General features: G+C 47.0%; 1 protein-coding gene across 1 annotated transcript in view; it reads left to right on the top strand.

Moving 5' to 3' along the window:
- Positions 1-25,486, top strand: part of MYO5B (myosin VB) — a 284,042-nt gene that overhangs the window by 185,081 nt on the left and 73,475 nt on the right. Inside the window, 4 exon segments of the mRNA XM_017888643.1 lie at positions 8,009-8,120; positions 13,709-13,920; positions 15,482-15,642; positions 18,549-18,781. Of these exon segments, the coding sequence (XP_017744132.1) occupies positions 8,009-8,120; positions 13,709-13,920; positions 15,482-15,642; positions 18,549-18,781 (718 nt within the window).

Raw genomic sequence — 25,486 nt, forward strand, 5'->3', positions numbered from 1 at the left:
TAGTTTTTTGTATTTTTTAGTAGAGACGGGGTTTCACCATGTTAGCCAGGATGGTCTCGATCTTCTGACCTCGTGATCCGCCCGTCTCGGCCTCCCAAAGCGCTGGGATTACAGGCTTGAGCCACCGCGCCCGGCCTCTATTTCTATAGATTTGCCCAGTTCGGATTTTTCATATAATTGGAATCATATAATATGTGTCCTTTCATGTCTGGCTCTTTTCACTCAGGGATGTTTTCAAGATGTATCCATGCACAGCATCCATCAGTAGTTTATTCCTTTATATTGCTGGATATCATTTCATTGGATAGACGCAGCACATTTTATATTATCCATTCATCAGTGGATGGATGTTTGGTTGTTTCTGCTTTTGGGGAAGAATGCTGCTATGAACACTTGTGTACCTGTTTTTGTGTAGACACGTTTTTTCTCTTGAGGAGGGTATACCTTGGAGTGGAATTGTTGTGTCATATGGTAACACTCTCCTCTTCTGAGGACCTTCCATACTGTTTTCCACAGTGGCTGTACCATTTTGCATTCTTACCAGCAGTATACATGAGGGTACCATCTGTGCATTCTCACCAACATTTGTTCTTGTCTGTCTTTTTTGTTACAGCCTTTCTGGTGGGTGTGAAGAGATACCTTGTGATTTTGATTGGTGTTTTCCTGACGACTAATGATGTTGAGCATCTTTCATGTGCTTAGCCATTTGTACATCTTGTTTAGAGAAATGTCTATTGATCTCCTTTACCCATTTTTTTACTGAGTTACTTGTCTTCTTGTTGAGTTATAGGAGTTCTTTATATATTAAGAATATGAGAATCTTATAAGACATATGACTTGCAAATATTTTCTTCCTTTCTGTGAACCATCTTTTCACTTCCTTAATAGTGTTCTTTGAAGCACAAAAGCTTTTAATTTTGAAGAAATCTGTCTATTTCTTTGGTTGTGCATTAGGTGTCATAGCTAAGAAACCATTGTCTAACCCATGATCACAAAGACTAACGTCTGTGTTTTCTTCCAAGAGTTTTACTGTTTTAGGACTTTGATCCCTTTTGAGTTAATTTATGTATAAGATGTGAAGAACCCAATCTCATTCTTTTGTATGCATTTATCCATTTGTCCCAGGACCATTTGTTGAAAGGATCCCATTGACCATTGAGGAAGGCAAGATAGGCAGTGACAACTTAACTTAATGGGCAAAGAAATATACCCAAGAAAAGTTAAGTGATCAGATCAAGTCCTCCAGATAGAAAGGGGTGGAGCCACCATACCGCATGTCTGCAGGTTAAGGATGCCTGTCCCTGTGAGCCTTTGAGAAGGTGTCCCTCTCTTTGATTTTGGCCTCTTACGTCCCTTTAGAAATTTTGTCCACCCCCAGCATACTTCCAAGGGAAACTCTTGTATGCAGTATCATCTATTTCTCTGCTGATTTGTTCCTTCAAAAAGGAAAAGAAGCATTTGTTTCTTGGTGGCATAATAAAGACTATCCATGTCGCAATACCCAGAGAGAGCCTGTTGGTCTGGGTAGGTATGCCTTCACAGCATGGCCAAACAACTCTGCCCCACAAATTGCTGCTGGTTTTCATGTGAGACCTTGTAGGGAACAAAGTCTCACTGAAGCTCATAGGTTCCTGTAAGGCTCTTTAATGAGAAGAGAAGCATACTTCTTGCATTCCACCTCCATGTGACCAGGGATCCTTGAGCTAGGTTGCATGATGGTATAGTGGAGTACCTGAAAGGATGGGTTGACCCACCTAATTCTGACCAGAGGAGCCCTGAGGGATTCTTAATCATTTTCTTGGGTTACCCATCAAGACATCTTTAGAGATTCTTTTTGTGGACCCATGTCATAGAAGTTATGTGACTTAGAGCCTTATGCTCTTACTGGAGGGACTCTAGGGTTTGTTTGATCCAGCCAGTCACCTCATGAGGAAACATGCCCAAGGGAGAAGAAGCACAAAGTGCTGTAACTCTGCAGCTCCATGCTGTCTGTCCACATTGGTCTATTGGGGCCCTTGCAAGCAGGCATGTTCTTCTGCAGAATATTTGCACATGCAGATGGTTAAATCCAGTGTTAGGCTCTATATGGGAGCTTCCTTAGCCAAACAACATCCCAAAGCTACTGCGCTTCCTGCACCATTCTCAGCAGCTGTGCTACCACTCCCCACCTTGAGCCTGAGGAGCTCATTACAAGGAGACATCTTTCCAGATTGGTGGGTTCTGCTGAATGCCTGCCCTGGTTCCTCCCATATTGGCCTTTGTTACTGTCTCAGATCTCTCCCTCTTCCTGCCAGGAAGCAGTCACGGGTCCTGAGCTTCTCCCATACACCCAATTGTGACTCCTTGACCCTGTCAGGGTACTTGCTCCCCAGCAAGCTAGAGGCACTCCAGGTGAAGAAGGCCTTGATTCTGGAGGAAGCATGCCACTGAAGTCCAGAACGCTCAGCCAGGCCCCTGACAAGCAAGTCAGAATCCAGGGAGAGCAGGGCTGAGTAAGAATTACGTTCCTGGAGTCACTAGACTTGGGATGAGGGCTCTTCTCCCACCATTGATGTGGAGTGAAATGGAAGAGCAGCCAAGCCCAGGATTGGGTGATGGGGTTGAAAGATGCCTCCTGGCCAGCGAACCACAGAGCTACACCAAGTGGGAAAGGAAGTCTCCATGGCCACCCGATGAGCGTGGATGTCATGCTGTGGAGGCGATGGAAGTCAAGAAGTTGTCCTGGACTAAAACCATGTTCTGGAGTAAACGTTTTACAAACATTTGGGGGTGTTTTTGATGTCTCAGTGAATGGAGTCTGGGATAATGATTCAAAGATGCTGCATGGTGTTAGGACTGTCCCACACCGAAGGGTGCTGCCCCAAAGCCAGTAGCACCCTCTGTGAGAAACACTGGTAGCGAGAAAAGGTTTAACATGTTGAGTGGTCAGGAGAATACCCGTTTTTAAAACTGTAATTGGCAACCGAGTGTAAACACACCATGACAATAGGGGCTGTAAAGTTTAAACATGGATCAGAGAGAGACTTGAAGGAGGTGCAAGTCTTGCAGAGAAACTGCCCTTGCACGAACATACCCACAACGCGAGGTGGAATGCTCTCTGTCCCACAGTGGACTCGGGAATAGCTAAAAGCTGTGAGAGGGGGAGATTCTGTCACGGCAGCCTCAAGAAACCCTGGACAGCCCGTGGTCTTCATGAGTGGGCTGTTACAGCTTTAGGTGTTGCAATGAATGCCCACCCAGAGGTCCCCACTAAATCAGAGAGCCCCTTTAAAAAGTTCTATTTTTGGAAAAAGAATCACAATTTCTCTTGAGCTTTACTTTGAAGATTTTCCTCTTAAAGGTGAGGGAGCCTTTCTTGTGAGAGTTTTATCTCTGAGGGTTTTCTCACAGAAATCCACAGAAAGGAGAATTCACATTTGATGCTGGGTCCTTCAGGGAGCGACGCATTTTACAGCCCTTATGCCCAGACCCCGTAGTGGGTATCGACCTCTCTTGGTCCTTCCTGAGGGTGTCCCCACCCTCACGGCCATGAAGCAATGGTGCTGCTTCTCAGGGGACGGTTTCCCTTCGCACAGGAGCTGGCATCTCCTCTCCCCTCAGCCTGTCTGCACACCCTGTCTGTGGTACAGCTGTGTGTGAAGGACACCTTTGTAAGAAAAGGGGAAGGGAGTAGCTTACGCAGGAAACAAGAGAATTATGGTCTTTGAAAGCTTTGGAGCTCTCCATATGCCCCATCTCTTGAACTCCCTGGCTACGAAAGCCCTGTGGGTGCTTTTATGACGTGGGTGATGTTCTCTCCACTGTACAGGTAGGGGAGGGGAGGCAACCAGGCTGGGACTGGCCCCAGTCACACTGCTGGCTGGTGTCAGAGCCAGGTTTCTGTCCTTCTGTTCTCCAGGTTTATCCTGTACTGGCCTTGATGTCTTTGCAGCCACAGCTCCTCACTCTAGTAATTTCCTTGAGTTACAGATCTGTCGGCAGTAAGAGGTTTTCAAATTAGAAGCATTTAAGGTTTTTAGCCCAGCTAAATGATGCTTTAATTATTTCCCCAGTGAAATTGCAAACTCTTAAGGAGAACTAAAACAAGTGTGTACGCAAATAACCATGGTGCATAATGTGGACAGTGCCCTCAGAAAGACACGCGGAAGGAAAGGGCAGGGCAGCTTTAAAAGGGGAGCCCGCACCTGAGCGGGTGGATCAGCAAAGCCGAAAGAGTCAAAGATGGATGGCGAGCACAGGGACCAAGGGGACTCCGACTCTGTGAGGCCCTTTTTCATATGGTTTCTTCCACCTGATTCTTACCCAAATCCATCTTGCCCCAAGAGAAGTGTCTATATTTAAAACTTGGGGGCCGACACAGGAAGAGCCTGGAAGAAATTCAGTGGTGCTGGCGTGTATTAAAAGAAAATGCACATCTCATGGACAGCTTGTCGTCTCTGGCAATCTCTCAGGCTTCCAGCATTAAGTTGTTCAAGTATGGGTCAGGGCTTAGGAGTGTTCTGGATACTTACTGTACATGATAAAATAATTAAAACAGCATATAACTAGGCAAATAACCTTAAACGTTTCCATTTTTAAAGTCGCCTGTTAGAGATAATCAGCGACTCAATGGGTTTGGTTCACAGTCTTTCCACTACTAAAGGGGCAGGAAATAGTTTCTGCTCGGTGAGGAAAGGGCAAAGGGCAGAGCAACCCTTTCCCAGGCCATAAAACAGAGACCTCGGTGCTCTAAGTGCCCTGTGCCCTTCCTTCTGAAGGGAATCCACATGGACCAGTAGCCTGATGAGCAAGGCCTTGTAAAGACTCATGAGCTCTGAGCAGAATACGGGCTCTTGTTCCCTTGTGCCACTACGTGCGTGACAGACGGGATCAATTAAAGAGGGAACAGGCATAGGGACAAAGTAGATTAGTGGTTGCCAGGATCGTGAAGAGGGGAGAATAGGGCAGAATAGGGTGTGATGGTTGCACAACTTTGCGAATATACTAACAATTATTGTACACTCTAAAGGGGTATATTTTACAGTATGTGAGTTATAGCTCAAACTTAATTTTTTAATGGTAAAGAGCCATTTTACATAGAGAAAAAGGAAAAGGGACAGATGTCATTTTGTTGTTTGCTCTTATACTCACCCCTTCTCTGAGACCCATGGCTGTGTTAGATATCTTCCACCAGACCAAGAAAAGTGTTTGCAAAGGAGCAATGAGGAGGGGGAAAGGCAAGGAGCTCAGCCTCCATTTTCCTTCTCATCCCAGGCTGCTGGGAGGGACAGGGCCTCTTAGGAACCCAAGGGCCGCAATGCTGGAAGATCTGGAACTCTAAGAGAACCTGCTCCAGAGCACGGTGTGCCCCTACTGCCCACCATGCTGCAGCTGAATCCAAAGCTGTATGTGATACTCCACAGTACTTGTTTTTCTTTTTCCCTTTTTTTTTTTTTTTTTTTGAGACAGTCTCTGTCACCCAGGCTGGAGTGCAGTGGCATGATCTCGGCTCACTGCAGCCTCCACCTTCTGGGTTCAAGTGATTCTCCTGCCTCAGCCTCCTGAGTAGCTGGGACTACAGGCATCCACCACCATGCCCAGCTAATTTTTGTACTTTTAGTAGAGACAGGGTTTCACCATATTGGCCAGGCTGGTCTCGAACTCCTGACCTCAAGTGATCCACCCACCTCAGCCTCCCAAAGTGCTGGGATTACAGGTGTGAGCCACCATGCCTGGCCAAACTTTCATCTTGTTTCTTTGGACGTTTTTAAAGGGCCCTCTTAAAAGGCAGATGTGCTCTAGGAGAAGGGATACAAGCCACTTACTCTCATTTTAATATCTCAAAATGAGTGAGTTTACCTGAGTTTGAGACGGGAGAGTTCTCTGGCCCCCCGTCACAGGGTGTGCCATAGGGGTGTGGCTCTCTCTTTGCTGCTGTAAGCTCAAACCCCTTATGGAATGGGGAGTAGGCATAAGGGCAGGTGCAGGAACCGGGACAAGCCCTTTTGGGCTCTAGCCCCACAGCAGCATCTAAGGGTGGGAGCCTGCGACTCCTGAAGTCCCAGTGTCACAGTGCTCTTTTAGCTCTGCCATCGGTGGATGGCTTAAGTGTTAACCAGCTCAGTGCCCACTTGGTAGCCGGGCCCTTGTCCAGGGTCCTGGAAGAATCGGGTCACACATGGACTTGAATGATGGTTCCTGGGGGTGGTTATTGAGTGGTGGAGGTGGCTCTTAGCGGGATGGATGGGGAGCTGGAAGCAGGGAATAGAGTGGGAAGATGATGATCTCCTGGAGTTTGGCCATGCAGTGGCTGAACTCCTCTCCCACAACCCCCAGGTGAACTCCTCTCAGTGTTCAGATGCTCTTTCTCTTCTCTCTTTCTCTCGTGCTGTTCTGCCGTTCATCTGCTTGTCTCTTTGTCTCCTTGTCTGCCTTTAGAGCCTGGGGTTTGGAGTTTATATAGGTACAGGATAGGGGGTGTGGTGGGCCAAAAGGCAACTTTTGGTCACAAAACAGGACTGCACATCCTCATTTAGGGCCACAGGTATCCAGGCTTGAGGGTGGGACCTTTGCCAGGGAACTGTCCTCTTCTATCCAGTATTTCCCTGTCTCCAGTCCATGTCAGGTAGTTGGGCCATCACGTAAATTACTTCCACGTGGGGGGTATGGACAGCACATGCCTCGGAAGATGAGAGTGGGTGCTGCCTGTACACCTCAGCTGAGGACACAGAGAAAGTGGGGATAGGCTGAACTGAACTTCAGAGGGACGTAGAGTGAAAATTCGAAGTCTCCTTAGGGTGGAGATTGTGCTGAGTCACTACATGACTGTATTTGGAAGTTGTTGAATACCTCCCAAAAATTGAGAGAAGAATCAGTTTCAGGAGAATGAGTATACATATGAATTGAGACCACCTTAATGAGAAAGGGACAGACCCTACCTGGGAATAGCAGACTTGCTTATCGGAAAGACTGCATTTATTTAAGTGGAGATCATTTCACAAACCAAGGGGAAAACTTAGGCTTTCTTAAAGGTTCCCCTCCCACACAGACCAAAACAGCACTCGCCTACATAGGTAGGGGTGTTGTAAATGCTCTTAATTACGTGAATTGCTGGACATTTTCTTTACAGTGGGCCTGAATTACTCTAATAATCAGAAGAAAAAAATCACAAGCAGAATCTACTTTGGGGAGAAAAATAGTTCCTTCTATACTGATTAAAACATAAACCATGTTATCTCTCCAGGGGTCAGGTTACAGCCACTTGTTATTTGTTAATGTACATATTTCTGCATTTAAACAACTTTTTACAATGAGCAGTATTCTATAAGAAAAGCAACATTTGAAAATAAAGCTATGCTCCAGGTAAGGCTCCTGCTTCTGAGGAGTGGAACACTGCATGCTTGGGCAGTATATTAGACTGTTCTCATGCTGCTAATAAAGACACTATCGAGACTGGGTAATTTATAAAAGGAGCTCTAATGGACTCACAGTTCCACATGGCTGGGGAGGACTCACAATCATGGTGGAAGACAAAGGAAGAGCAAAGGAACATCTTACATGGTGGCAGGCGAGAAAATGAGAACCAAGCGAAATGGGAAACCGTTTGTAAAATCATCAGATCTCATGAGACTTACTCACTACCATGAGAACAGTGAACAGTATGGGGGAACCACCCCCATGATTTGGTTATCTCCCACTGGGTACCTCCCTCAACATGTGAGAATGACAGGAGGTACAATTCATGATGAGATTTGGGTGGTGACACAGCCAAACCATATCAGGCAGAAACCTCCTGTTTAGTCCTCTAAGAAGTACCTTCAAAGCTCACCTTTTTTCCAGCCCTCCACACTGAAATTCTTGGAGGGCCCTGGGGAGGACAAAACTCCCCTGGGACTGTTCTTTGCTGCTCTGAAGAATGACTTTGCACCACAGTGTTGAGCCCATGGGGGCACTGTTTGAGGTCACTCACGGCTTTTGTGTGGCCAAGAGGCAGGACATGTCATCTGATGCCCCTTTGCTTTCCCTCCAGGTGGGCCTACCATGACTTTTTCAACCGGTATCGGGTGCTGGTCAAGAAGAGAGAGCTCGCCAACACAGACAAAAAGGCTATCTGCAGGTCTGTCCTGGAGAACCTCATCAAGGTGAGCCACACAGCCCAGCTCCAGGAGAGGCCTGACCAGGGCCCCTAAAGATTGAGGGGGTGGCGTTGTTGTCTACATTTTTTTGGTCTTCATGCTTCTTATTGAATCTATTTCTAGGATACTAATCCATTTTCCTACATCAGTGACTAGGAGAAAAAAAAAAAAAAGACAACCCCGTCACCTACCTAGAGCACTTCCCAACATTTCTTTTTTTTTTTAGTACTCTAAGTTCTAGGGTACATGTGCACAACATGCAGGGTTGTTACATATGTATACATGTACCATGTTGGTGTGCTGCACCCATTAACTGGTCATTTACATTAGGTCTATCTCCTAATGCTATCCCTCCTCCTTCCCTTGACCCCATACACAGCTCAGCAGGCATAGAAAATGGAATTCTGTGGCAGTGCTCCTCTCGAGGACACCAGCTACAGGGAGTCTGTCCCTTGCAGACCCCTGACCCGGCGACGGGTGAATAAACTACACTGACACAGATATTCTCTTCTGCCAGTCCGGCTAAGGGTCTGACCCACTTACAGGCTCCCTGCTGTGTCCTGTAAACAGTTGCAACTCAGCCCTGATCAGCTAGTCAGACTCACATTTATGCAGTAAGATTAATTAAAAGCTTGAGTCAACACCATTAGAGAGTAGTTGACATTGTGGACTTCCTGAATAAAGCCATTATGCACCCATGGTACATCAAAGGTTATTCTTAAGATTATATGAGTAAACAAGCTAGCTAGGTAAACTACTCTGCCTTTCTTTATTACTATTTTAATTTGTTTAAAGATAAAGGGATCAGGCCGCCTTCAGCCAGATCTGTTACCGAAGTTATGCAAACTTCTAATCCTTCCAAGAAGATATTTCTGTAACTATCTCTAATATTTTGCCCACCAGCCTGACTGAACCCCAACAATTCTTTATACAGCTCGCTTGAGTTTATGATGAGGCTGCTCCTGACTGCAAATTGCTGGCCCAAATCTCTGGCTTCTCCAGTTCTCAGGGGCTACATAGCATGGCCCATCTGGTATACCTGCGTAAGGGCTCTGATGCGGAGCCCAGGCCTAGCCCTGAAGCCAGCAGAGGAGAAGGTAGCTGCTGCATCTAGCTGTTTGCACCACCAGCCTCAGGCCCTCCCCCAGATACTTGTTTTAAGTAAGGCAATAGATGTTATGTTTTAATTGAAACAATTTGAATTCACACCTGACAGCGGAGACTGGAGAACTGTAGAAGCAGAGCTGTTGGGGCCTTTTGTAAGGGGCAAATCCTTAAACATTTCCATGGTGCCAGACATTTCAGGGATTACAGCAGAGTATGATCATTAATGGCTCAATAAAGGTTAAATTATATCAAAAATCACTTGAACAAGGTAATAAAAATTACCTCAGAAATTTTATTTTTTCAAGTTTTCTGTTAGGAAAATCTGTTCATCTGGAGTAGCTCATAGCCAGATGATTCAGATCTAAGGTCATGTTTCATTTTGTAAATGTGTTGCAGCCATCTTCTGAGCATCATCTTAGCTGCTCAAGTCTAGCTAGAGACAGTGCAGAATATTATAGTAAATGTAGGCATAGCTTTAAAGTTTCCTTTTTAAAAAGAGAGCCTAAATACTAACCGCCCTTGCCATGCTATCTTTTTTTTTTCTTTTTTTTTTTTTAACAGGGAGCGGGGGGTAACAGGCTGGTTAATCAAGGGCTGTAGTTAGTTGGACTCTGGTCATTTGAGGTTTTTGCTGTGGTCTACCTTTCAGTGTCCACATTTTACATGTTACTTTTATGGACAAGAAAATCTCTGTTAAAGGTCAGCTAACCTGCGAGCGGCCCACTCTGCCACCTAGCTGCCTTCTCATTTGTCTGGGGTCATAGTTTCCCTCCTCTGTTCCTTCCCTGGATTTCTCCAGGATTACCACCAAGACCTCTGATTCCCAGCCAGGGAACTCTACAGCGGACCCAGATCAGACTGGCTGAGTCAGCCCTCACACTGGGCTCCCCTCCAGTTAACGGGACCATATGCCACTGCCTGGGGTTGCTGCTGTGATGTGCTCAGGACACTGGGCCTTTCCTGGCATAGTTGCCTCTTCTCTCCACTGATGGGGAGCCTACCCGCTTCTCAGTGCTCAGCTTCAGTGCAGCTTCTCCCTCCTTCTTCCCCTGGTGTAGCATGTGGCACTTCATGTCACTCTTAGAGCCCATAGCATGCTGACCATGTTCCAGATGTGTGTGTCCTTTTTCATAGAGGACAGTGTCTTTACGTTGACGCCACCTCCTTAGTTATGAGCACTGAGCCTAATACACAGGGGGAACCCACCTAATATTTCTGGAATGAATGAAAGAACAAGTGACTTGCCTAAAGAAAAATTATATGAATACATGCTGCTTCCTCTGCCTGCAATGCTTTTTCCCCCTCTTTCGCCTGCCTGACAAAGTGGTATTTGCCTCCCAAACTGAGCTCTGAAATACTTCTTAGCCTCCCAGATGTTAGCTACTCTATCTTCTATGGGCCAGCAGCACTCACCTCCTCCCTCCCTGTATTGCATTCATCCCCTTATGTTGTAATTGAGGACTTGTCATTTCCCCAGACTGTGAACACATAAATGACAAGGGTCCTGTTGTGGCTGTGTTCCTAGCACAATTCCTGGTTGTCACAGGAATACGTGAGTTTATGCAGCTGGCTGCATGGGAACCAGCCAAGAGCTGCTCATGACTGGAAACCTGCCGGTAATGGCTCATCATATGAGGAATATACAGAAGTCAGCCTCATTTTACAGATGAGGAAACTGAGGCACAAAAAGCTGATATAAATTGCCCAAGGTTGCATAGGTGTACGGATTCTAACTCCCACTGTCTAAACTACATTGCCCTCTGATCCAGTCTGATTGAGTAATGTCACTGAGCGTAGTTATTCTTCCTGGAGACTGAATAGAGACTCTAGTGCTAAAGACTTCCCTGGGACCTTCTGTTTCCTCCTTTTTATTTTTCTCCTTTTCTTGGGCCACATCCGGACACCCATACTTCTCATGCTGAGTGACCTGGGACTCGTATCAAGAAACTAAGACTCGACAGAGCCTCATGTTAACTTAGAGGGGCACATGCCAGTTCCCCACCCTGTCCCAAGCAAGTGCTAAGTAAGTTTTAGAACAAAACGATGAGGAAAGAAGTGGGGACAAAGGTGGCCTGCCGGATAGGCACCAGGCATTTAAAGACCACCTTCCTGGAGGGGCAGCCTGGGGCTGGGGGCTGCTTCATTAGGCTGTCCGTGAGGTTTTAATACATTGTTGTGGTTGTTTAGGGGAGAAAAGTGGATTCTAGTGGCCTCTCCTCTGCAAGGATTTTAGGAATAGCCCCTATCATTCTTAATCTGAATTTGTTTGTTCTTCAACTCCACAGATACATACCGAATTATTTGTACTCTAATCTAGAGGGGTTAGTGTGAGGGCTATAAAAAGAGTGCATTACATGGACCCTGCCCTCCAGAATTAATAATAGTCTAATCTGATGACGGCCGTAACTCTAGAGGACTGCATCATGGAAACTGGCTGTTGTGCAAGCCTGAACTTTCATCACAGTGGCGAAGGAGTATATTAACAAACATCTACAGGGAGCCCACAGAGCACAAGGAACTATGTGAGCGCTATGTAGAGGAGACAGTGTCACGAAAGGGGATGCTGCAGTTGGAGACTTGGGGCCTGGGAGACCCAAATCTGGGGTCATCCTTTGATATTTGCTGAAGTCACCATGAGCAAGTCACTTCATTACTCTAGGCTTCAGTTTTATCATCTGTGAAGTAAAAGGAGTGGCATGGAATGGATTGCTAAGGTTGCTTTCAGCCCTGCAGTCTGACTCTTGGAGAAAGATTCTCAAAGGATGATTGATTGATTTATCAGTGAACAGTCAGTTTTAAGGGTTAAAGGAAGCAGATCTGGGTGGGAGATGTTCTGGAGACACACAGGGTGAGAACAGTGTGGAGATGAGGCTGATGGGTGTCTCGGTGGAGCAGGTGAGACCCTCAGAGAAATCCTTGTTCAGAAAAAGTGGGTTTGCAGAGCATATCATCCCTTCCTGTTTCTTTTCCAGAATAGGGAACAAAGCGCAGGTACTCTGGTTGCTTGGATGCGGTAGGCAGCCCCCAGCCTCTGACTCTGCTTAAGCTGGAGGACCCAGGCTTCTCCCCCTACTCGGGGGCTTAGCTACCCTGCTTTGGCTTCCTGACCCCTCCTGGCTGAGGAATGGAGCCTTCCCCAGCAGGGCAGAGATCAAAGCAGGGCCGTGGCTGCCTCAAAGCTCCCAAGCCCAATCCAGCCCCTGTTCCTCTCAGCATGAGCTGAAGGTCCAGTGGGTGCATGGCTCTGAGCAGACACAGGGAGGAGAGCCAGGCCCAGAGCCCACTCTTGCCAGCTTCACCAGCAGCCTGGACCAGGCCAGGGACTCAGTCAGTAACACTGAAGCTGGAAGTTGTGCTACCACCTCAGCCTTAGCTCAGGCAGGACAGCCTTCCCTGTGTGTGGAACCTGACTCCTAGTGACCCAATAGGGCTTAGCCTATGAAGAATGATGACTCAGCACTTTTCAGGGCCATTTGCCAACATGAAAAGCAATCTTGTGTGTGTGTTTTCCTTGGGCTTGGCTCATTCCTTCCTTTCTCATTATGGTCTTCATGCCAGTGAGCAAAATGAGATGGCAGTTGATTTACAAAGAGCTCTGTCATCGTGGGTTACTCTCCCAGTGCTCTGTCCCAGGCTTGTCCACAGGAACCCTGCTGGGCTGTCTTTCCTCATCCCCAGGGGTGAGCCCAGGGAAGGCCAACTAATTTTAACCTAATGGATGTAATTAAGACAGTAATTACAGGTCCAAAACAATCTCATAGTTTTATTTGGGGGTTATTTGCATCCTGTAATTACACATACAACTCTGTGGCCATTTGAGGATAATCTTTTTAAAATGTTGATCAGATCAGGTCATTCCCTTGCTCAAAGCTAGCTTGTGGCTCTCACCCAAATTTTATGCTGCAACCTACAGGGCCGTTGGTGATTGGCTTCTCCCACCACTCACCTTCAGCTCCCCCAGCTAGCCATCCTGGCTCTCCTGATCCTCAGATATACCCAGCAGTTGCACCGCTGGACATAAGCATCCACTCTGCCCTTCTCCTGGAACTTTCCTCCTTCCTTCTTTTCTGTGGCTGCCTCCTTCAGCTCATTTAGGTCTTTGCTCAGCTGTCACCTCCACAGAGCTGCCGTCGTTGAGCATCCTTTTTGAACATCCTCATCCCATCCCCCTAGCCCCTAGTTTGTTTTCTTCATAATCCTTACCATTCTCTGAAAGCAGAAACATCTTTATTTGCTTGTCTGTCTGCTCTCACCATGATGTCAGCTCCTTAAGGGCAAATGTCTTGTTCACTGCCATGTTCTAGAGTCTGGCCCATAGTAGGGTCTTGGGGTCTGTTAAGCAAATGCTGAGACTTTGTGTCCATCTACAGAGAGGGGTGCATGAAGTCTGGTCAGAGGATTCTGCATTGGAAGAACAAGGGTGGTATGGGCCATGTTATTTCTCTGCTCACTGGTGACCAACCAGATCCCCTCCCTACCTTGTAAAGGACCCCGACAAGTTCCAGTTTGGCCGCACCAAGATCTTCTTCCGAGCAGGCCAGGTGGCCTACCTGGAGAAGCTGCGGGCTGACAAGTTCCGGACAGCCACCATCATGATCCAGAAAACTGTCCGAGGATGGCTGCAGAAGGTGAAATACCACAGGCTGAAGGGGGCTACCATAACCCTGCAGAGGTACTGCCGAGGACACCTGGCCCGCAGGTGAGCCAGGCTGGGGCAGATCAGGGCAGCAGATCATGGCGGGGAGGGTGGAGGTCTGCCTTTCTCAGCTACTTGGTTTCTCTCTTCCTCTGTGCTGAGAGTGGTTCCTGTTGGGGCCATGTCTGTATCTTGGCTTTTCCCCGGCAGCTGGGCCTACCCCTGTAATCAACGCCCATCTCACCTCAGAGGATGAGTCTAGTTTCCATGTTTCCTGGTTTTCCCAGGCTCCCTCCATCCTACCAGCACTAGAACCAGCTGGTTCTGCCACAAACCAACCATTTCTCTTTTGCCTAAACCCCAAAGTAAGAAACTACTTTTAGGGAAAGAGACCAATACAGCCTGGCACAGTTAACCTGTGCTTGGCCTCATTATTTATCCCACAGATTTCAGAATGCCTCGGAGTTGGGCGATTAGGGCTGCAAAGGTCCTGGAAGGCCCCTTTTGTGAGTTACTACACAAGCCAGGATGGAGAGAGAGTGGCTTGTCTAAACACGAGTGGTTACCTAGGGTGGAGCCAGGATGCCAATCAGCCTCCCCTGCCCACCCCCAGCTCAACCCCGAGCAGAAGAAACTACTGCAGGGTTCCTTCCTCACTGACACTGGGCTGATGAGGCACTGCAGCAGCAGGAGAGTGTCAGCCAGGACAGGCTGAAGACAGCCTGCCCTCTGACCCTACCCTCGCTTGTTAGGTTTTGGACCCAGGCCTGGTTCAAGTCCAGTGCCCTCTCCAGAAAGGAATTTCCTTAGGGAAGTGACAATGATTGCCACAAAGTCTTGTGTTTGGAGGCCAGAGAGCTAGACTAGGGAATCAGATGCATTTCAGCAAACGTGGGTCACTTTCTCCTTTGAGGCTTTGCTGAATGATTTCCAAGGTCCTTTGTAGCATTTCACACTGAGTCTCTAATTGAGCACTTGCTATAGTCCTGGCAGCAAACAAGACACTTCAGAAGGGGAGAAAGTGTTAGACTGGCTTTTTTGGGGGGAGGTGAGATGGGAAGGCAGAAAGGCAAGAGAGGAGAGGAAATGACCACATTCAGTGCATCCCGAGCAGAAAGGGTTGAGGACATAAAGGAAACAGAGACTGGTGTGGGCCTGAGAAGGTTTTAGTCACTCAGCAAACACTTACCCAGTGCCTGCTCTGCCAGAGACAGTGGGTCCAGGATGATGGAGACACAGCCCCTGGGATCTCCAAGCCTGGGGAGGTGCAGAGGACAGGGAGCAATGTGAACACACGATGTAGAATGCTGCTGGTGAAGTAGATGAGGACTGCCCAGGCACAGTGAGGTAGAAGAGTGCTCAGATAAGGATCATAGAGGAGGTCAGACTCTGAGTTTGAAGCTTGTGGGAAGGCTTTTGGGACCGTAAGGAAAGAACTAACCCTGCTTTTCTAGCCTCAGCATCAAATGCCTAAGGCATTGCTACATGTGTTAGGGGTGAAGAGAGTTGGCTTCCCCTGGGTGTGTCCAGGTAGGGGTTTGCATTTCCAGATGTCTCAGGGTCCTCTGCATCAGGGTGGTCAATACTTTCTCCCTGACACTGCCCGTTTCCTCTTGCTCCCCAGGCTGGCTGAGCACCTGCGGAGGACCAGAGCGGCCGTGGTGCTCCAGAAACATTACCGCATGCAGAGGGCCCGCCAGGCCTACCAGAGGGTCCGCAGGGCTGCCATTGTTATCCAGGCCTTCACCCGGGCCATGTTTGTGCGGAGAACCTACCGCCAGGTGAGTAGCTACCCTAAGGGCCTCACGGCTGCAGATTCAGAACTAAAGCAGCAACAGGTGAGTTACTGCCAACATGAACCTCTGTCAAGTGCTCCCAACTTTTTTCTAAATGCTTTCACATCTCTGCTCTCACCAATCCTTTCTGAAGTCCCACAAGGTAGGAAAGATGTGCATACTGTTGTCTTAGTCCATTGAGTGTTGCTATAACAATATCTGAGGCTGGTTGATTTGTGAAGAAAAGAGGTTTATTTGGCTCACAATTCTGGTGGCCAGAAAGTTCACAATTGAACATCTGCTTCTGGTGAGGGCCTCAGGCTGCTTCCACTCATGGCGGGAGGCAGAAGCCAGTGTGTGCAGAGATCGCATGGTGAGAGAGGAAGCACAAGAATGGCTCTTTTAACAAGCAGCTCTAATGAGAACTAACAGTGAGAAATCACCCTTGAAGAAGGGCATTTATTTGTTCATTAGGGATCTGCCCCTATGACTCAAACATCTCCTATTAGACTCCACCTCTAACATAGGGAATCAGATTTCAACATGAGGTTTGAAGGGGCCCAGCATCCAACCACAGCAGTTTTCATACCCCTTCTGATAACTGAGTTGCTCAGAGAAGCCAGGTCACCTACCCAGGCCAGCCAACAGCAGGGCCAGGTGACCCACCTAGGGCTCATTCATACTTGAGAGCAGGCGGTGGTATTGGGCATCATCAGGTCTAACCCCTCTGTTTAACGGAGCAGGAGCTTGAAGCCCAACACGGTGAGGTCAGGAGGGAGACCCGACCTTTCCCTGCCAGGCTCTTGCACTTTGTGTTGTTCCAGTGAAGCCAAAACCCTTGGGTTTGGAAGCCCCACATCGGGACACATCTGTTCAACCAGGTAGAACCAACACATCTGAAGCACAGAGCTGACTTGAATTGGAAGAAAATGTCTAAAATGGTTTTCTTTTTCATTAAATGAACAGCTGTCTCTTCTATGATCACAGAAGGTGTGATTTTCTTTTTTTTTTTTTTTTTTAAGTTTTCTTTTGTTTTTTCTTTGTTTTTCGGCTGATTGTGTTAACTTCTTTTTTTAATTTATTATTTTTTATTATACTTTAAGTTCTAGGGTACATGCTGCCGTAACATGCAGTTTGCCTTAATATGATATACTTGTGCCCATGTTTGCGTGTGCTGCACCATTCAACTCGTCAGCACCCATCAATCGTCATTTATATAGGTAATAACTCCAATGCAATCCTCCCCCCTCCCCCCTCCCCATGATAGACCAGTGGTGTGATGTTCTCCTTCCCGAGTCAAGTGATTTCATGTTTCAGTTCCCCCTATGAGGAGAATGGATTGGTTTCCAGCTGCCCATCCATGTCCCTACAAAGGACGCAACTCATCCTTTCTTATGGCTGCATAGTATTCCATGTTATATGTGCCACATTTTCTTCAATCCAGTCTGCCTCACAATGGACATTTGGGGTGATTCCAATGTCTTTTGCTATTTGTGAATAGTGCCGCAACAAACATAGTGTTGCATGTTGTCTTGTTAGCAGCTATGATTTATAATCCTTTGGGTATATTACCCAGCTAGTGGGATGCCTGGCCGTCATATGGGTAACATCTAGCTTCTAGATCCTGAGGAATTGCCATACTGTTTTCCATAATGGTTGGAAACTGCTTTACAATCCCAACCAAACCAGTGTAAAAGTCTTCCTATTTCTCCACATCTCTCCAAAAACCTGTTGTTTCCTGACTTTTAATGATTGCCATTCTAACTGTGTGAGATGTATCTCATTGTGCGTTTTGATTTGCATTCTTTTTAGCCCGGGCGCGGTGCTTCAAGCCTGCTAATCCCAGCCCACTTTTGGGAGCGAGATGGGCAGATCACGAGGTCAGGAGATGAGACCCTCTGGCTAACTGGTGAAACCCGTCTCTACTAAAAATACAAAAAAGCTAGCGGGAGAGGTGGCGGGAGGCTGAGGCACAGGAGGAATGGCGTAAACCCGGGAGGCGGAGCTTGCAGTGAGCTGGAGATCCGGCCACTGCAACTCCAGCACTGGGCGACAGAGCGAGACTCCGTCTCAAAAAAAAAAAAAAAAAAAGAAGGTGTGATTTCTAACATAATAAAAGTAAACCACTAAATTGATAATGAAAATGTGGGTCAGTGCAGCACACCCTGGTGTAATAATTGTGGAGAATCCCAGGCAGCGGGAGAAGGTTCTGTGAGTGTTCTTTGGATGTGATGGTGGCATCTGTGTGCTGCTCCCATGGAAGGGGCAGGTGATGGTTTGGGAAGGCACAGGCAAGGGCCGCACGTTCAAGGAATGAGCCCTGATGTGGCTCCCAGCTCTGTCATTCATGGCGTGCACTGTTCGTACACTCATCCTGTTTGCTTATTACTCATTTATTCCCACATTTATTTTGCCAGGTATTAGGGCGAGCACACTGATGATGCTTTCATTTCCTGAGTGGTTTTCAACTGGTAGGAAAAAAAAGAAAACCCAGTAGAGTTACACCACCAAGTTTGTGATTATAAAGTCATTAGCCTGCTGTGGACACTCACTGAAGCATCTCATTTCCAACTCGTGCCACCAGGAGGGGACCTCCACCTGTTAAGTGGGGAGAGAGGCAAGTGGATGATCATTTAGACCCTACACCTTTGAGGTTTTCAGACTGATTTCCTAACCCGTAAACAAAGCTGAAACGAGTTTGACAGCTGATTTCCCTGTGATTACGTGGCTGCAGAACCTTGCTAAAAATGTGTTATAAAAGCAACCACAAGCCTTAGATCTTAGGGGGCACATTCTCTGTGCAACTCCTGAACTAAGGCTGGCCCTGGGCTCTCCCTCCACAGCCCAGCGATGTATGCTTCCTTCACTCCTGTCCTGCAGGCAAATCACAAGATGTGTGTCCTTGTCCCCCACCAGATCCTCATGAGCACAAGGCCACACATCCAGAGCACGTGCGGGGCTGGATGGCGGCGCAGGCACTCCGGCAGCTGCGGATGCAGCCATTGTCATCCAATGCTGCCTTCCGGATGCTCAAGGCCAGGCGGGAGCTGAAGACCCTCATGATCGAGGCCCGCTCAGCCAGGATGAAACGTCTCAACGTGGGCATGGAGAACAAAGTGGTCCAGCTACAGCGGAAGATCGACGAGCAGGTCAGTGTCCGCAACTTGCTACGTGGGTGTCAGGGGCTGGGGTACTGGAACATGTTTGAGAGAGCCCATGGCTTCCTTGGGGAATGGCACATGCCGAAGACCCAAGGGAGCACAGATGTCCTCAGACCACAGCAGATACCAACTGTGGCAGGCAGATCAGTGGCCCCTGAAGATACCCTCAGCCCTAGGGTCTGTGAGTGTGTTACCTTATGTGGTAAAAGGGACTTTGCAGATGCAATTAAGAACTGTAGGATGGGAAGAGTATCCCAGATGAGCCAGGTGCGCTTGATATAATCACAGGGGTCCTTGTAAGAGGGAGGCTGGAGGGTCAGGTTCAGAGGAGAAGTGATGACAGAATCAGAGGTGGGAGAGGTGCAGGCAACCTTGAGAAGCCAGAGAAGACAAAGATGTGGACTGTCCTCTATAGCATCCAGAAAGAATGCAGCCCTGCCGACCCCTTCAGACTCCTGACCTCCAGAGCTGTAGATAACGATTTATGCTATCTTGAGTCATAACTTGGTGGTAAGTTGTTGCAGCAGCAATAGGAAACTGACACACTAGCCCAAGGTGCTGGTGTTTTGCCCTTGCAGGGGTGGCATAGGATAATGCAGCAGCAGCTGATGTGCATGGAGAGCTTGCTGTGCGGGGCATGAGGCTGGCGCTTTGTCTGGAGTAGCTGGTCTAATATAGCGGCCCTCCTACAGCAAGTGTTACCATCCCCCTTTTTGTACAATTGAGGACACTGGAAGGGCACGGCATCCTAAAGTCACACAGGTGGCAGTGGCAGGGCCGAGGTTTGAACCCCAGCTGTCTGGCTCCAGAGCCCATGCTCTGCATCACTTTGCCCTTCTGCCTCTCTATCTACCTGTCTGTCTGTCTGCCTCTTTTGGAAAGAGCATTTGCTTGGGAAATCAGAATTCAGTTCTTCGCTTAAAAGTTGAGTGACTGATGTGACTACTCCGAGCCTCTTTTCTTATCCATAAAATGGGGCTGACAGGGCTGAAAGAAGAATAAATGGCCTAATGCATATGCAGGGCCTGGTATGCAGTAGGAGAAACTTGAAAAATGGTTAGCACTCTTATTTTTAAGCTTTGTCCTCTTTCTACCCTGGCCACCTTCCCATGTCAGCCAATCACAGGAGTAACAAGCCATTGATTAAAATCCCTGTGGGGGGTTAGGTACTGCACAAAGTAGTACAAAAGATTAGAGACACGCACAGAACACTTAGCTCTGTCTGATGGAATAGATGAGGCTCACACTTTTTGGTAGCCCACATGGCTAGTCCTCCTTCCCTTCAGAAGACCTTTATTGGATGCCTGGCTGTTTCAGGTGCTTTGCTGGTCTTGCTGGACAGAGGATGGCTGTGACATACGTCACGTGCTGTTTCATAAGGGAGGAAATCTTATGCCAACAGGGTGAACAGCACTGATCCTCCTAAAGATTTTCCAAGCGCCTGCCATGTGCCGAGCTCTGCAGTATGTGTTTTGTGTTCACTCTTATTTGATCTTCATACAATTTTGTGAGATCGTTTTGTATGTGAGGAAATGGTAGGCCAGAGACATCAAGTCCCTTGTCAAAGTCACAGAAATAGAAAGTGCTGGGACCAGGATCCTACCTCAGCTCTCATCCCACAGCCATAATGAGGGCAGTGCTGGCTTTTTAACCCCAAACATTACTGAAGGGTTTCAATCCTTTCCCATGCACGCCCACTGCTGCATTTGGCTCCCAGAGTTGAATGGAGGCCCACTGTTACTTTGTACATGCAGGGTGTAGAAGTGACCACAGAACCAGGCTTCTGAGGTGCCCTGGAGGGTGCCTCCTAGGGAAGGAAAGGACATGAAGAGTGTGTGTGGCATGGAGAAACAGAGAATTTTAGAGTTGGAGCCACCAGGTATGGTCTTGGAAGTCATTGGGTTTTAATGTATCTATTCTATACTGGGCATTTTTTAAAGCTTCTTGTGACCTGGTAGGGCAGGAAAAAGCATTTTACACCTAAGCTATCTGCCCTGAACCGGAACCCATAAGTGGTGCAGAGATAGCACTAGAATGCCTCTGTTTCCCGGTTCTTGCAAAAGACAAGTCTTTCTGAGAAGAGACTGTTACTGGGTGTTTCTCTGTGTGAGTTCTACAGGGTGCCTTGTTTGGCTTGGCTCCTTACTGGGGAAGCAAGGCAGAGAGCCCAGGCACAGGGTGGGGACCTTGATGCCTGCCCCTGGTTGGCCTGCTGTGATATGCCAGGTCAGGGAGGAGGGCACATCCACTCAGTGGGATAGGAATGCAAAGAAAAAGGTCTGCTGTCTGGCACTGGCCCTTTGAAAAACACAAGCACAAAGCATGCCAAGGTGGTGGTGGCTATTGTGGCTGTTGACAAGAAGAAAAGACTTGCTTAGTCAAATGTTGTAAGTTAACCTTCCAGCCAGAGTGCAGTCTCAGGGATGAGTAGGCATTGACCGCTGCACCCTGCTGGGAGCCCTGTGTACATGCTGGTTCCCCCAGCCCTTGCTTTCCAGCCATAGGGCTCTGCATCGGCATTGCTGATTTCTAAAGTTAACTTGAGAGGATAAAAATAAATCTAGCATTTTACAATCCACGTGCTTGAAAAATCAAAGAAAAGCAGATTTAAATGGTCTATTTAAAAAAAAAAAAAAGCTTTTGCTTAAGCTTCCTGCTTGACAAACATCTGTGAGTGGTGGCAGGTGTTAGCTACCCTGGGCAGGATGCCCTGTGTGTAGAGGGTGATCAGAAAAGGCGGGAGGGGTGGATAAGCTCTTGCTTTCTTGTGCCCTTGCCTGCACTACCTGCCTAGGCACCCTGTGCTCTTCTCACATATTAACTCATTTAATCCCCATCAGAACCCAAGGAGATACATATTAATATCCCCATTTTAAGGATGAATGAACTGAGGCACACAGAGGTTAAGTAGTCTGACTGAGGTCACACAGCTAGTAAGTAACATGGCTGGGATTGAAACTTGGCAGGCTGGTTTCAAGTATATTCTGCCACCTCTGACCAAACTATAAGATCTCTAGCTATTGGGAGACTCTAGGAACATGTCAGGAGAACTCCTCAGTCCAAGGGAGACTCTTAGCCTTAGTTAGGGTTCATGCCCATACAGATATCATTGTCCTTGGGACCAGCTGGCATTTAAAGTGGGGAGTGTGACCCAGTGTCAAATAACATGCTTGACACTCTGTTACAAGAGGAAGCATCGACGTAATCTGCATTAGAGCTCTATATAGGGGCTTGTTTCTTTGCAGTCTCTTAGCAGATGGGGCCAGCTGTTTGCATGTGAATTTTTTTTTTCCTGTAATTCTCTGAGACAATTTAGGCAGTGGTCCTCTGGGCACACAAGGTTTTTAAGCCAGAAGGGGAGGATCTGCGAACACCAAGGACACCACAGGTGAAGATGTCCCAAGGTATTTGTCAGAACAGCACAGGGAGTAGACAGAGTCCCCACTGGACAGAGGCCTGGATTCTGTCTCAGTTATATTCACCACCAGAGCTGATAGCTTGGAAATGATTTGGCCTTTCGTTCTTCCAAGGGGATTCGCCTGAGATCTCTAAGGTAACATCTAGCTCAAAAATTCACTGATACCATGATCTGGCAAGAGTAAGGTTCCTATCCCAGGACTGTACTCTAGAATACCCTGGGAAGCTTTTTCCTAAAAAAGTATCCTCACTGCCAAGAAGTCAGTAAGGGAGGAAACGAAGATAAAACCAGGGTAAGGTTAGCACCCAAAATTCATATCCTAAGGCCTTGTACACCCAACTGGAAGGAAAAGATGCAACTTTGGCACCAAGTTTCCACGCAAACAGTAACAGGAAGGAAACTGAGTGGCTTGAGAGTTCTTAACAGAAAAGAACCATGCAGTTCAAGAGGATTTGGAGCTGTCCCTGGTGCTGACATGTTGTTCCTGTGGGCTTTCATAATCTGTGACGTGACAAACCACATCCTTCACCATATCCTGCAGTGACATATACAGTGCTGGTTCTTGAGACCATTTCTTACAGTGTCCCTGGGATAGGCTGTGGTATGACATCATTCAGCAAAACGAAGCAGCCCGTGAACTCGGCTGTCTGCCTGACTTTAGTCAAGCACACGTTTAGAGTTGGCCAGTTTAACTTACAATTTATTTATAATGAGAGTAAAGTTCCTTAGACACTTATGAATATAAGGTTATCCTTAAATATGTTTTATGTGAAAAATATGACATAAATATATGGAGTCAGTAGCTTTTTAAATCAATTTGATTCCATATACTTAGTAGTCACTTTGTAAATATGTTAAATTTATTATATGTAATCATGCATATATATATAATATACAGTCATGCATCTGTTAATGACAGGTGTATCTTATGAGAAATACATCGTTAGGAGAGTTTGTAGTTGTGTGAACATCATAGATTTCACTTACACAAACCTAGATGGTGTAGCCTACTACACACCTAGGCTATGTGGTATGGCCTATTGCTCCTGGGCTACAGACCTGTACAGCATGTTACGGTACTGAATACCATAGGCAGGTGTAACACAATGGTAAGTATTTGTGTATCTAAACATATCTAAACATAGAGAAGGGATAATAAAAATATGGTGTAAAAGATGGCACACCTATATAGGGCACTTACCATGAATGGGACTTGCAGGCCTGGAAGCTGTGTCGGGTGAGTGAATGTGAAGGCCCAGGGCATTACTTTCCACTCCAGTAGACTTTATAAACTGTCCACTCCTGTAGAGTTTATAAACTGTCCACTCCAGTAGAGTTTATAAACTGTCCTGTCCACGGTCCAGTAGAGGTTTTATAGAACTGGTCCACGGGTCCTGTAAGAGTTTAATAAACTGTCCACTCTGTGAGTTTTATAAAACTGTCCACCTCCTTAGACTTTAATAAATTCCATCTGTAGAGGTTTATAAACTGTCACTCAGTAGAGTTTGATAACTGTCACTCCTGTAGAGTTGTTATACACTGTCCATAGTAGACTTTATAAACTGTCCACGTCCTGTAGAGTGGGTTATAAACTGTCAGCTCCTGTAGAGGGTATAAACTGTCCATTCGTCCTGTAGAGTTTATAAACTGTCCATCCGTAACTGTTATAAACTGTCCACTCCTGTAAGTTTATAAACTGACACATTAGGTACCTAGTTACTAAAATGTTTTTCTTTCAATAACTAACCTTGGAGTACTGTAATGTTTTTACTTTATAAATAATACTTTTAACTTTTGGCCCTTTTGTAATAACGCTTAGCTTAAAACACAAATGTGCAACTGTACAAAAATATTTTATTTCTTGACATCCTTATTCTGTAAGCTTTTTTCTATTTTTAAAATTTATTTCTGGGGTATCCCATTCTCCATGATGTGCTTATTTCACATTGCATATCTATCAAAACATCATATGTACCCCATAAATATGCACACCTATGTACCTAGAAAAATTGAAAATAAAGTTAAATTTTTTTCTTTACTTTTTTTGCTAATAACTAAGACACAGATACATTCATTAGCCTAGAGCCACACAAGGTCAAGATCGTCAGTATCACTGCCTTCCACCTCCATATCTTGTTCCACTGGAAAGTCTTTGGGGCAGTAACATGGCAGGGAGGGTTTCTGGGGTCTCCAAGGGAGTGGGCATCCCATGCCCTGCCCTCTTCCAGGCTTGGCTGCACAGCTGTGACACCTACAGGTGCAAGGACAAGCCTTCTGGGGCCTACCCTTCTGAAGTCAAATGTCCAGAACAGAAAACGCACTGCCTCCACAAGTCCCCAGTGACCATATCTGGATGCCCATGACAAGACATAGGAGCTCCCCACGCACACCCCAGAGATCCAAAGACTCAGGCATCTCTCCAGGGTTCTCCATAGAGAACCTGAACAAGGAAGATAGCTGATGTTTTCTGAGCCCCTAGCAAAGTACTTTATCTCCCTAATCTTGATAACCACCTTCTGAGCAGGAGTTACTGTTATATTCCTGCTTTATACCTGAGGACACTGGGGCACAGAAAGGTTGGATGACTAGGTCGGATGTACACAGCTGATCAACGATAGAGCTGGGGTCTGAGCACAGGTCTGTCCAGCTCCAGCCTCTCAACTCACTGACATCCCTGAGCCAGGTCTCAGGTGATGTCAAGATCAATGCAGCTGAGCCTTCTGGATACATCATACTTTGCATTAGGGTTCTGAGGTACCATCTTTGTCAATAGCAGGACACAATGTGCCTCCTGTTACCATTTGTGCCTCTCTTCATACCCCAACAAGCTCTACCTGGAGACCCCCACCTAGTTACCCTCCCACTCCTAGTGATCTGACCCAGGCTATGCCATCTAGAGAAAGCAGCTGGGCCATACCTCATGTCTAGCCCAGAGCAGAGATGAAGTCAGAGGGTGGCTACCCCAGCATGTGTTTCCTCCCTCTGCCCCACTCCCCTGTGCAGAGACCCTCAGCCTCCAGTGGAGACCCAGACTGGAGTGGATAATATAGACATGAATTGGGGTTTTCAAGTAGAATCTGCTTGATTGGATTTCTTCTTTGTGATGCCTTAGAACATGGCTGACCAGCAGACCAGGCTTGAAGGTGTGTCAGGTTGTAACTGGGAGGTTCCCACAGAGTGTTGGGGAGCGGGTAGCATGTCTCATTCTGTTGTGTCGGTGCAGGAAATGGACTGCTGGCTTGTGCATTGCCGTACTGGTCACAACCACAAGGCCC

This window comes from Rhinopithecus bieti, unplaced genomic scaffold (genome assembly GCF_001698545.2).
Source record: "Rhinopithecus bieti isolate Rb0 unplaced genomic scaffold, ASM169854v2 scaffold_18295, whole genome shotgun sequence".
Taxonomy (NCBI): Eukaryota; Metazoa; Chordata; class Mammalia; order Primates; family Cercopithecidae; genus Rhinopithecus; species Rhinopithecus bieti.